Source organism: Caretta caretta, chromosome 10, assembly GCF_965140235.1.
Source record: "Caretta caretta isolate rCarCar2 chromosome 10, rCarCar1.hap1, whole genome shotgun sequence".
NCBI lineage: Eukaryota > Metazoa > Chordata > Testudines > Cheloniidae > Caretta > Caretta caretta.
In genome coordinates this window covers 15,163,727-15,177,363 of record NC_134215.1, presented here as the reverse complement: position 1 = coordinate 15,177,363, position 13,637 = coordinate 15,163,727, and the positions used below count along the sequence as shown (strand labels likewise).

The 13,637-nt window shown below is 39.6% G+C and overlaps 1 protein-coding gene across 11 annotated transcripts in view; it reads left to right on the top strand.

Annotated features, from left to right (window-relative positions):
- The window catches only part of TRRAP (transformation/transcription domain associated protein), a 155,550-nt gene that overhangs the window by 17,946 nt on the left and 123,967 nt on the right, over window positions 1–13,637 (top strand). For all 11 annotated transcript variants that reach the window (XM_075132690.1, XM_075132691.1, XM_075132689.1 and 8 more), the window contains 10 exons: window positions 399–495; window positions 927–1,065; window positions 2,765–2,843; window positions 4,448–4,682; window positions 6,385–6,706; window positions 6,819–6,916; window positions 7,573–7,767; window positions 8,688–8,879; window positions 10,305–10,470; window positions 12,690–12,946. In XM_075132690.1, the coding sequence (XP_074988791.1) occupies window positions 399–495; window positions 927–1,065; window positions 2,765–2,843; window positions 4,448–4,682; window positions 6,385–6,706; window positions 6,819–6,916; window positions 7,573–7,767; window positions 8,688–8,879; window positions 10,305–10,470; window positions 12,690–12,946 (1,780 nt within the window). The remainder of the gene's footprint in view (window positions 1–398; window positions 496–926; window positions 1,066–2,764; window positions 2,844–4,447; window positions 4,683–6,384; window positions 6,707–6,818; window positions 6,917–7,572; window positions 7,768–8,687; window positions 8,880–10,304; window positions 10,471–12,689; window positions 12,947–13,637) is intronic.

Here is a 13,637-nt window from a genome sequence, read left to right as displayed (position 1 = left end):
GCTGAAACGCATTAGAAAGCGCTCACATGCTGAGGGCTTTTTCAATATTAATTGCTCATTTTAATAAGTTAAAACCTTCAAATGCCTATCAACCTATTACAGAATTTCCGGTGTGCCACAGTGTATGCAGGGCCCTGATTATTTAACCCCTTTCTGCCTGAGGCTAAGCATCGAATGGGCAAGGAGCTGGAAATGTTAATGGTGGGTCTTCCCCTACTAGGTTTAGGCCCCTTTAGGGCAAAGAAGGGAAGGTTTGAGAGCCCAAGTATGCTCTACATTGGGTAAATTAACCATACAGCAAACTGAAGACCTTTCTGGCACTATTCATGAGCTCTAAACTCATTTCAAAAAGAGAGGAAGAACAAAATAAGCATAACACTTGTTCAATTCAATTTCAGGCAACACAAACTTTACAATAAGGAGCTGTATGCTGACTTTATTGCTGCCCAGATTAAAACATTATCCTTTTTGGCCTACATTATAAGAATATACCAGGTAGGTTATGCTAAAGATTATCCCTGTTATAGGTAATGTGAGTTCTGTTGCAGGGAAGCAGCCAGAGGAGAAGGAGTGGCACAGCATGCATCTGGGACTAGGGAGGGAGGAGACTTGTGCAGCAAATTTGGAGTTACAGGTTTCTTCTGTTAGTGAAAGGTGTTTAGTTGTTTGTTTGTTTGTTTGTTTTAAATACAGAGGATCAGGTTCAAGTTTGCAGACAAACCTTCCAGCTGAAGAAAAGGTGTATAGAACAGTTGCCTACTGAACTTCATTTTAATTTTTTTACAGGCAGAATTTTTAAAGAAAAAAAGAAGTGAATTTCTGCCAGATGGGACTATAGATAACTACGAATACAGAAAACTGAAAACAAAACAATTGTTTAAAACAACCTACATTGCAAATATAACTTGAGCATATTTACTTTACAGGATTTGGTGGCTAAGTATTCTCAGCAAATGGTAAAAGGAATGTTGCAGTTACTGTCCAATTGTCCAGCTGAAACGGCACATCTCCGAAAGGAGCTTCTGATAGCTGCTAAGCACATTCTTACCACAGACTTGAGGAGCCGTATGTATTTTTTTTTTTTTTAACGTGTGTAGAAACTGTAAATATCTCAAATCCATTCTGTTTGCTTGATACTTTGGGTTTCCTTTTTTTAAACCATTCGTAGTGATTTTAAAATTGCTTAAATTGGGCTGTATTGGATTGAGTTCTTTGGGTGGGGGTTACTGGGACAATTGTCAACAAAGTTGTTCCTTGACATCTTTCTTTTGTCCCAGGCAAGGGAGCTTGTCCTATGTCCTAGAGTGGGACGGAGAACTGAGCAGGGTGCCCTGACAGCTCGTTCTTTTTTTTTTTTTTTTTTTAAACCTGTGCATTGCCAAGTTGCTACTATACAGTGATACACACCTAAACCCTAATCCTGCAACCACTGATGCATGCTTGACAAAAAGCACATGAGTAATTCAGTGACATCAGTGGGAATAGTCACTCACCTAAAAAGTGATCTTGCTTGGCTAATTGGGCTCGGTTCTTTTCTCCAGACAGAAGACCTCTTTCAGTCTGAACTACTGTAGGTTCTTTGGTAGATTTGTTCTTCATTCTTTTCTTTTGGCAGGATTGTCAAGTTTTAGACTTCTCAGAGTTTCAACTTTTATTTTTCCATCTTTGCTGTCTTGTTGGGAGGAGAAGAAAAAAAAAAACAGTCCGTGCGGATGGGTGGATTAGCTCACTGTGTGTGCTAACAAGGGTCTGCTGGTTCAGGTGCTAGAGCTGGGCTAGGGAGGTACAGAGGAATTACAGAATGTTTTCCTTAGGTTGTCCAGGCTTTTGAGTTCAGTATTGTAGTCATACATAAAACTGTTTTATTTTGGATGCCACATGTTTGCGAGGGATTCCTTATGCTTAAAATGGGGCCTAACGTGGGAACCAGTAATATATCTGAGTGGAAGAAATTTTCAAAGTGTAACCCCTACGCTGATTGACAGATCATATAGTACTTGTCATTATGGTTCTTCCCCCCCTTTCCAGCCCCCCCCCCCTTTTTTTTTTTTGGAGCTCAGTCTTCTGAGGGGTGGGCAGGGGAGAGAAAAGATGTCCTCAGCCAGCCTGGCACCTGGTCCTCCCTCTCGATGCAAGAGCTGAACTTCTCTGCTCTGCTGCTTGTCTTATAGAGGGCCCTTCTGGCCCCAGATTGGCTGCTCCATCAGCCTCCCAATTGGCCGCTCCTCTGTAGCCACCCTAGGCTGCCTGGAGGACCTCGCTCTGCTCTATTCTGGGGCAGGGTAATGCAGGGCCACGAGGCTGCCAGCAGGGGGCCTCCAGACCTAGTCCACCCTGTCACAAATAGGTTTTAGGAAAACTTAGTAAGAGCTTTTGGCCTTAATATAAGTTGATAGCATCTCTTATATATATTACAAAATTATTTTTGAGGGATTCACCCCTCACGCTTAAGGTTACTTTATTTTTTTGTTATATAGAACTGGATTTTTTTTTTTTTTAATTTATACCAATTTTGTGGCTTTGAGTACATGCTAAAGTATACCATCTAGGGAGAAAATTAGTGCAAAATTCTTAAAGTTAAGTAAACAGACCTTTTTTCATTATGATATTGCTTTTTGTGTGCTTGAAAAATGACTTGCACAATAAATTCACTGTAGTCTGGCAGTGGTTAAGTACATATGTTACTTGATGCAATGCTTAATTAGTTTTTGTTTTGTTTACTTATTTTCTTGGTGATATATGTCGTGGTTTTTTTGTATTATAGAATTTATTCCATGCATGGACAAGCTATTTGACGAATCTATTCTAATTGGCTCTGGATACACAGCTCGAGAGACACTGAGGTATGAGATTAAATTTGTGGTATCTGTCTGATTGCTTGTCACTGGTGGGTTTTAGTGGTATTTCTTTAGTGTTTTCTGAATATACAAAGTTCTAAATCATTCACTCCATTATACTTGGGTATTGCGTGTGCTTAAGAAAAGACTTGTAAGTGTATTTAATACTGTGTGGTATCTAAACATAACTGGATGAGTTAAAGGCAAAATGGGAGCTTTTGGTGAGAATTGTCTTACTGTTTGGACTTGCTGTCCTAATACTGTTTAAATCAGGGCTTTACAGATGCACTAGTTGTGAGATGGAAACTTTGTGATGAGTGGAGGGGGATCTTCTCTACAAGTTTTTACAGAATATATGTACAGTATTGGGTTCCTGAAACTGCAGAGAATCTGAAACAATAAAGAGCAACAAACTGCATAAACTCCAAATCCTGGCCTCAGTACAAAGTTTAAGATTTTAAATCACCAGCTGAACATGTGAGCTTAAAATTCTCAATAAGTAATTGTAAAAATAAATGGAATGTGTGTAGCTACTAGGATCTCAGATGAGAGACATGTCTGGTTTTTAGGACTTCTTACTGGACAATCAGAGAGCTGGATTTTAGGTTCTGTTAAGTAAGCAAGAAGAATTAACTTTAAAATATTGTTTTTAAATTCAGTTATTAAGATGGACACGTTTCTTCAATGACTTAAGCTCATAAACAGTTTTTAAATGATTTTAAAAGCATTTCATTTTTCTAAAATGTATCAGATTTTTTAGTCATCCAAGTTTTTAATTTTTTTTATAAGTTAGTGTATTAGTATTAGTACTTTAATCTGAGTAAATCTTTCTGCATATGTACAGTAGGATACACAGAGAGTCCAATTGCCAGATGACAAGCATGATTTTTCAAATGGGGCTGCAACCCCTGCTTTTATTAAAATTCAAGCTTATATTTGCATATTTAATGGCATTTTGCATGTACAAATGGAGATTTTATTGCCACAACAGATGTTTGGTAAATTTTTCCTAGCATGGTCATTGTGTGCTGCCTTAAATGTGTCCCCACGTGCTAATGGTGTATAGAATAAAAATATGCATTTTCTTAAAATTTTTGAGCCCATGAATTACAAAAGTTTCTGAAACAGCTAACCAGGAACACTTTAAAAGTTATATTCTGTTACCTTAAAACAAGCTAACATTAAACCAAGCTATTTGTTGTGGAAGAGGGCATGTGCTTAGGACATCCTGGGAGAGGAGGAAGAAAAACTGGGGAGGGAATATTAGGGTTTAACAAGTTGTGTTGGCCTATTAGTGCTCCTATATTGAGGTACAAAGGATATGTATAATCATTTATATACAGGAAAGAATCAAATACATCATTATGCTGAGAGCTAAATGTGAATGCACAAATAAAGCTATTACAATTTGAATTTTAATATTTAATAGTTATTAATGTAGTAACAATGAATGATATCCGAGGAGCAACATACTATAACTGTATAATCAATAAGAAAAGGAGTATTTGTGGCACCTTAGAGACTAACCAATTTATTTGAGCATAAGCTTTCGTGAGCTACAGCTCACTTCATCGAATGTGATGTCTTTTTATTCCTTTTTTTATCCATAGGCCACTTGCATATAGTACACTGGCAGATCTGGTACATCATGTCCGTCAGCATTTACCACTCAATGATCTCTCCCTTGCTGTCCAGTTATTTGCCAAGAACATTGATGATGAGTCATTACCTAGCAGTATCCAGACTATGTCTTGCAAGCTTCTTCTAAACTTGGTAGACTGTATCCGTTCCAAAAGTGAACAAGAAAATGGAAATGGCAGAGATATTCTTATGAGGATGTTAGAGGTATTGATTTGGATGAGAAGTTTAATATTGGAATGATATATAAATGATCATCCAATCTCTTAATCTTTATTAATATATTGACAAATGCTTCTTGATACTCTCTCACATCCACCCCCCTGGGAAGGAGAACATACAGGAGTAGCAGGACTGAAATACACCACCTAGTCTTTATTGCGTTGAGCAGTGTACAGTTCCAGATAATTCAGAGGAAGGATTTTAAAACTTGTGCAGTATCTTAACCTGAAGGGACATTCCTTTTTGTCAGCTTATGTTTGACAGCTGGAAAATTGAATTGCGATTTAGTTGGAGGTCCTCCACATCCCTTTTTAGAATACTGGGTGTGTCCCCATTCCTTTCTGTTTAATAAATACCTTCTTTAGGTTCCCTTGTTATAATGCCCATCTTTCCAGCTGAATATTGGATGGGAGTTCCTAAAGAACCTGTCTTCACAACTCCTTTATATACTGGGAGTTTTGCTGTGCTAAATTGAGCATCCATTACCTTTCAAGGGTGAAGCATACTTCCTCTGTAGAACCTTGTTTACATTGAGGTTTGTGTGGCTATCTCCCACTGCTGTGTTAGTGTCCGTGAAGCTCTAACTGCTAGTTGCAGTCAGGGTGTTAAAGTAGAAAGGCCTCCAGTGCTTCTACCGGCATATGATCTGGACTTTCTCTGAGCAATATTTATACAACATGGTTAGTTTAACAGCTGGAGACTTTTACAAAGACCTCCAGGTGAACATGGCCTTGGTCTTGAAGTATGAGAGCAGCCCTGGGAATCAAAGCCAGGTCAGTCTCATAGCAGTTCAAGGCTGTGGCATCATAGTCTTTGTCTCCTGGGCAGGCAGGCCCAGAGATATTGTGATCCCCGGAGATTTTGGTTTTTCTCCCTTCCCTGTCTTCTCTCTAATCTGTTTATAATGACAGCTTATATCATGGCTCAAGCTGCCTGGGGAGGGAGGGGGGTGATGAAGGGTGGGGTGGGGGCTGGGTTGTGGACATGGCTGCTTTGAAATTTAGTCAGCACCACTCCTGAACTATGTCATAGCAGAGTAACAGGAATTACTGCTTAGGCTAGGCTTGGCTAGGTTTTTAGTCTACAGTTGGCAGTTTTTCATGGATTGTAAGGCATGCTTTCACTCAAAACACAAAGTAGATCTGACCCTATATATGAAGATTCTTTAATATTAGCTGGTATTGAGTAGTGTAGTGGACTGGCAGTGTCTGTGTTCCAGTTATCTATGATTTTGCCCATTTATCAAACTGGAAGTTAAAATTTAGAAAAATAATCAATTAATTAAATAGTGAAAGCTAGGAGCTCTACAGGTATTACTCTAGGATTATGTATGACTGTTCTAATTTTTGTTTGAAAAATATTGTTCTCTGATGTCAGACAGATCAGGCAAGTAACCATAATGAGCTCAGATCTCAGTTGGGGGACTTAATTAGTCTTCAAGTATTATTACTTTTGGAATGTGTTAAGGTAAATCAAATATCATTAATCCATTTTTAGAAGAGAATTTGAACAGTGATCGCTTGAATTATTATGAGGCTATTTGATATTTCTGAGATCTTGAGTATAATTTTTATTAACCCAGCAGTCTTGGTCTGAAGCGGTTTAACCCTAACGTTGATATACTAGAAACAATCTTCAAAATTAATTAATTCCCCCCCCCCTTTTTTTTTCTTCTTTCCTGCCGCAGGTTTTTGTTCTGAAATTTCATACTATAGCACGGTACCAGCTTTCTGTCATTTTTAAAAAGTGTAAGCCACAGTCTGAACTTGGTGCAGCTGAAGCAGCTTTACCTGGAGTACCGACAGGAGCAAATGCAGCTCCTGTTCCATCCCTTGCCCCTGCCACTCCTGTGGCCCCAGCACCAGCACCTGTGTTTGAAAAACAAGGGGAAAAAGAGAAAGAAGATAAGCAGACGTTCCAGGTCACAGATTGCAGAAGCTTGGTAAAAACTTTGGTCTGTGGTGTCAAGACAATTACATGGGGCATAACATCATGCAAAGCACCTGGTGGTAATACTACACAATATTTAATTACATCCACTTTTAATTTTGCACTTTATAACATAAAATCAAACTATCTTTGTAATAGAGATAAACTTTGCTTATTCTTTCCTTCATCCAGAAGCACAGTTCATCCCTAACAAACAATTGCAGCCAAAGGAGACACAGATCTATATAAAGTTGGTGAAATATGCAATGCAAGCTTTGGATATTTATCAGGTATGTAGTCTGGCCAGGGCATAATTGTCACGTTTATATACAAAAGCTCTGTATACTGTGTTTTTAATGCAGAATATTTTTGATCCATGTATGAAAATGAAGTCCATGGGGCTATATTTATTTACCTACGTTTTGGGGTTTTTTGTTTTTGTAGGTGTGGAATTTATGATGTTTGAAATGCTTCTGCTATAGAATTTCATTAATTTAAAGACTCACAAAGTGCTTGGTGGTCTGTGAGGAAAAATGTGTATTTTGTCAAGAAATATTCTATGGTCCGTGTTATGTTGGAGGTCACTGTAGAATCTATGAAATAAATACAATCCTCCCTTCAAAAATTCATGAAGGGATTCACTTACCATATGTCTAACTGAAATCTGTAGTTTAAAGGCAGACTTAGTATGAAATTATGTAATTGCCCAAATATAATGTGATGTTATCTTTGTCTCCTCCCCATTCCACTCTTGACTTGGTGATTTTTAATTTTATAATTGTGCTTAAAGTATTTTCTGAAAGCCTCCCAGGGCTGGGGCATTGTTGTCTTGCATGTAAGGCACTGTGTACCAACTGGCTTTCTATATAGATATTTTGAGAATAATAGGGAAATTGTTCATGTTGTGACAGCATTACTTAACTATGTGCTAACTTTGCTGCATTAGGTCCAAATAGCAGGAAATGGCCAGACGTATATTCGAGTTGCGAATTGTCAGACAGTCAGGATGAAAGAGGAAAAGGAGGTCCTGGAACATTTTGCTGGTGTCTTCACAATGATGAATCCTTTAACTTTTAAAGAAATCTTTCAAACTACTGTTCCCTATCTGGTGGAAAGAATCTCAAAAAACTATGCCCTTCAGGTAAATGGCTTTACTTTATACAACGGTGAGGCATACCCGTTTTTGCTCTAAATCAGACTTCATTTTTGGTTTTAATTCAGATCATTGAAATTAACTTTTAAGGTATTTCTACAATTGAAGAAACAATATAAATATTCTGCAAAGATGGATTTTATTTTCTACAGTTATTGCTGCGTAGGTAAAATTTAAACCATGTAACTTAAATTTAAGCATTTCAAGTTAACAGTGAAAGTATCAGTGGACTGTATTATTCAAGTGCTGAATGTAGTGGGTTTTTGAGTTGTGCAGAAAGTAGTAACCTAGAGCAGTGGTTCTCAACCAGGGGCCCACCAAGCAGGGTCAGCATTAGACTTGCTGGGCCCAGGGCAGAAAGCCGAAGCCCCACCGCATAGGTCTGAAGCCCATGGCCCTGAGCCCCACCACATGAGGCTGAAGCCTGAGCAATGGAGCTTCGCGGGGGGGGGGTCCTGTGGCATAGGGCCCTGGGCATTGCCCTGCTTGCTGCCTCCTAACTCTGGCCCTGGCTTTTATGTGCCAAAAACCAGTTGTTGTGGCATAGGTAGACTGTGGAGTTTTTATAGCATGGAGGGGGGGCCTCAGAAACAACAAGGTTGAGAACCCCTAACCTAGAGCTCTCATCTACTGTCCTTCAGTATTAATTCCCTTAGACTGCAATGTGATATTAATACTTGTGCCATAACTATTGGAGCTGGGCCAGTTAAGTGAAAAGTTTGCTGTGTTGCACAGGGAACAGGATAACTTATCCTTTGTGGATAATGTAAACTGAGTCACTGGTGGTGGAACAGCAACAGCAGGGACTGCTTGTGGTTTTTTTTTTTTTTTTAAATGGGAGCAAGTTGACTTTCCCTATGTTGCTTTCATAATGCAATTACTATTGCCCTATTTGCTTCTTTTGACAGATTGTTGCTAATTCCTTTTTGGCAAACCTTACCACCTCTGCCCTTTTTGCTACAATTCTGGTGGAGTATCTTCTAGATCGGCTGCCAGAAATGGGCTCGAATGTGGAGCTGTCCAATCTGTATCTCAAGCTGTTCAAGCTGGTCTTTGGCTCCGTTTCACTATTTGCAGCTGAAAATGAGCAAATGCTGAAGGTAAAATTCATTTTGACCAAGGGAGGGAAAATATTCCAATTTGTGTTTGCATTTTTCTAAACTGTTTTTAGCAATAAAATGCCTTTCCTGAAATGACCATTTTAACATTTGAAAAATGTTCTATGTTTTCAACTCCCCCTCCCCCCAGCAACAAAAAACCCTTCCATTAATGACAGTTTGCGGGATCACTATAAAAGGACTGGTTGAGTGCTGTCTAGATAGAGCAGTTTAGTCTTACTTATGGATTACTAATTTTACTTGCTTCTTTGTAAGGCAACAGTAATCCGAAACAATATGCATGTAATGTGCTACGTTTCTCCTCACCTGTCATCAAAATCAAGGTCACTTAGATTTTATAAACTGCAAATCCAATTTAAATGGTATGATTTACTGCCTTCACAGTTCCATGCTTCTGTTATATTTTTGTTTCAACAGAATTGATGATGTGGCCTTGAGTAGACAATTTAATTGAATGATGAAAGCTATTCACAGCAGTTGTGTAGCAGAGTACAGGGCTTTCAGATGTTAATAAAACCTATAATTATTTCACTATTCATACCTGGGATGAGACAGTCCTGATATCTCCTTGCAATTTTTAACAAGTTTCCACAAGCTGTTAGTGCCCTACATTCTAAGACGACCGTAACCAGAATTGCAATTTTCTAATTGCAGAGAGATTAAAAAAAATATGGATTGCTTTTAAAAAATTAGTGAATGTAGTGCTCATGAAAGTGAAGGCTTTAATGATAGAGCTAGACCTAGAGCAAGAGGATGCTGTAGAAGTTCTCTGCTAATTTACCTTTGATATTTCTGCTAGTCCATCCTTAAGGTTCTTTGGAGCACAGACTGCCAATTATGTCAGATTTAGTGTTTTGTTTTGTGCTTAGTAGCAGGATAAGTGAGCAAACTCTCTCTTTCATTTGTGACTAATGTGAACCCATGTTTCCAGTGGTTGAGAATGATACATTTCTTAACTCTAATTCAGATAATCTCTTTCTATATTTTTAATGTTTAACCTTTAGCAGCCTCTCTGTTAAGCTTGTGTTTCTGCTGCTCACCTATATCAAAAGTATTTGGGGTAATCAATGAAGGTTATTTCATTTAGAACAGTGGTTCTTGAACTTTTGTAGTGGTGACCCCTTTCATACAGCAAGCCTCTGAGTATGACCCCTCCCCCCCTTTATAAATTAAAACCACCTTTTTTATTTTTAACACTACTATAAATGCAGGAGGCAAAGCAGGGTTTGGGGTGGAGGCTGACAGCTCGCAACCCTCCCACGTAATAACCTCATGATCCCCTGAGGGGTCACGACCCCTAATCTTACGATCTAGAAGATTGACAAGCAAATAACTTTGTATCCTGTTGAACTTTTAAACAGTGGTGATGAAATGGATGCTTTAATCTTGAAGCTTTTCTTTTTATAGCCGCATTTGCACAAGATAGTGAACAGCTCTATGGAACTTGCACAGACTGCCAAGGAGCCATACAACTATTTCCTTCTACTTCGAGCACTGTTCAGATCTATTGGAGGAGGCAGTCATGATCTCCTGTATCAAGAGTTCTTGCCACTGTTACCAAACTTATTGCAAGGTCAGAACAAATACCTTTCCCTATTTCCAAATAGGTGTTGAAAATACATTTCTATTACTGGGTAAAAGTGTTTTATAGATATCACACATAGTGACTCTTGGCAGTTGACATGTTTTTTAAATATCTGAGGCCTGGTCTACACTGGGGGCAGGGGAGATTGATGTAAGTTAAGCAACTTCAGCTATGTGAATAACGTAGTCGAAGTCAACGTACTTAGATCTACTCACTGCGGTGTCTTTACTGAGGTGTGTCGACTGCTGACGCTCCCCTGTTGACTCTGCCTGGAGTACCGGAGTCAATGGGAGAGCACTTGAGGGTCTATTTATCTCCTCTAGACTAGACACGATAAATCGACTCCTGCTGGATCAATCGCTGCCCGCCAATCCGACAGGTAGTATAGGCATACCCTGAATCTAGTTTATTTCCTCTTGCTATTCACTACCTCCATCTTCAGGGTTCTGGTTACCTTGGCTCCTGATATTCACTCTTTCTGCCTCCTGTTGTGAGTTCTGCTATGCTTGTTCTTGTTAGCATGTAGTACTGAGGAATAAGAGTGGGGTAGGAGAAGCAATGTGTCCAGAACCAATGCAATTTGGGTAGACGGCTGCAAAGAAAAACTGCCTTTTCTCAGATTTAAAAAAATAATGGTGACGGTGTCTTAAGACAAACTAATTTAATAAAATTAGATTGGCTAAAAGGGTCTGCATGACTGAAAAGATAGCAGCCAGAAGTATTAATGGTGAGCAGGGGAGCAAGCCAGAACCACTGAGATTTGGAAAGAGGTAATCAACATCAGGAAAGTGAAATCCTGTGATACCCATTTTCATCTAGGAAATGTTATTTTCCGTTTAGTTAACAAATATATGTAAGCTACATATAACCAGTCTGTACATAAAGTGCATTGGGGAAAATATATATATCCAAATAGAGTTACTACTTGGGGCTTATGGAATATATGCCAGAAAAGTGGGGTTTGGTTTTTTTGGTTGTTGTTGAGGGAGGAGCGAAAGGTAGGGCTCGTGTACATATTTATTTTGTGGACACAATAGAAGTTCTTGAAAATATTTACTGTATTTTTTAGTTTATCTTTACTGGCAGCCCAAACTCTTAAATTAAACCACTCAGGTTAGCATGTGCTCCTTTTATATTTAAAAAAACAAAAAAAACACCTTACTGAACATATGAATTCTTCCAGCATCCTCATTGTCCGAAGGCTAGAATTAACCAAATTAGGCCAGTGTAACTAAAAGGTTATTTCATTATGTTAAATGTGCATTTTACTGTGTTTGCGTACACAATGTACACTCTTTTCATAGTATTTGCAGTCTGTTTTCTATTACATAATAGTTATCTTTGGACCTTCATATGTATAGGAATAACAGACTTATAGTTAGGGAATAGATTTGGAGAAGCAGCTGTACCAAATGCATTAAATGTAGAAACCTTAAGGCACACTGAATGTGATTTGAAAAATATTGATTGTTTTAGACCAGGGGTGGGCAAACTTTTTGGCCCAAGGGCCACATCTGGGTATGGAAATTATATGGCGGGCCATGAATGCTCCCAAAATTGAGGGTTGGGGTGCAGGAGGGGGTGAGGGCTTGCTGGGGGTGCAGACTCTATGGTGGGGCTGGGGATGAAGGGTTGGGGGTGCAGGAGGGTGCTCTGGACTGGGACCAAAGGTTATGGAGGGCAGGAGGGGGATCAGGGCTGGGGTTGGGATACGGGAGCGGGGCAGAGGTGCAGGCTCCAGGTGGTGCTTACCTCAAGCAGCTCCCAGAAGCAGCGGCATGTGCCCTCTCCAGCTCCTACGCAGAGGCGTGGGCAGGCAGCTCTGCGTGCTGCCCCGTCTGCAGACGCTGCCCCTGGAGCTCCCATTGGCTGCGGTTCCTGACCAATGGGAGTTGCGGGGGCAGTGCTTGGGGCAGCGGCAGCATGCAGAGCCCCCTGACCGCCCCATGCGTAGGAACCAGAGTGGGAACATGCAGCTGCTTCCAGGAGCCATGCAGAGCGGGACAAGCCCCTGACCCCACTTCCCGGCTGGAGCGCCAGAGCAGGGCAAGCTCCAGACCCCGCTCCCTGGCGGGAACTCGAGAGTCAGATTAAAACTTCTGGAGGGTCAGATGCAGTCCCTGGGCCATAGTTTGCCCACCCCTGTTTTAGACCATATTATTATAGTGTCTGTTTTTGAAAACATGTAACTTCCTACTATTTTTCAGGACTTAATATGTTGCAAAGTGGCCTGCACAAGCAGCATATGAAAGATCTGTTTGTAGAACTCTGTCTCACTGTACCAGTTCGATTGAGCTCCCTCCTTCCTTATCTGCCAATGTTGATGGATCCTTTGGTGTCAGCTCTAAATGGATCTCAGACCCTGGTTAGCCAAGGTTTGAGAACTCTTGAATTGTGTGTGGATAATTTACAGCCAGACTTCCTGTATGATCATATTCAGCCAGTTAGAGCGGAGCTTATGCAGGTAAATATGTAGTTTTTACTAAAACCACAAGGGGTCATTGATCACTTAAATATCCCTAAACCTTTGCTTTCAAATTTAGGATTGCTGAATCTCAGGGTGGTCTGTGTTTTTGAGAACCATTCCCATTAGGTACAAAGTAGAGGCAGAGGGTGATGCTTTACATTAAACTAGGCCAGGACATAACATTTTGGTAGGTCTTCCCCCTATATTTGTTCTTAGAAAAAACATTTGAAAGCTAAGAATTCAGATTTGGTATCAAGGTGGCAAGTACAATAAGATAATAGATACAGAAGATGATGAAGTTTAGGTAATTGACTGGAAAATAACTCATTACTTTTGTGTTATCTGCTCTTTTTAAACCATGTGGTATGTAGATTTGAGCCATGATTTATTTCTTAAAGGGGGTTTGGATGATGTCAGGGTTTTCATATTTTTAGATGGAGGATTATCTTGAAATGCTACATTATGTTTAAACTTGGCCATTTCCTCTAAAATGCGATGTTCTTCATCACATGCAGAAAAAGCTGAATATACCTTGCATTCCAAACATAACATTTACTTTTCAAGCCCTGTGTATATGGCACTTCCTTATTAAGTAGCACATTAATTTAAATTTACTTCAGTATCTGAGTCCTTATATTTTGTATATCATGCTTCCTTTCCAGTGTTAGCCATGAAATCTAAATTGTAA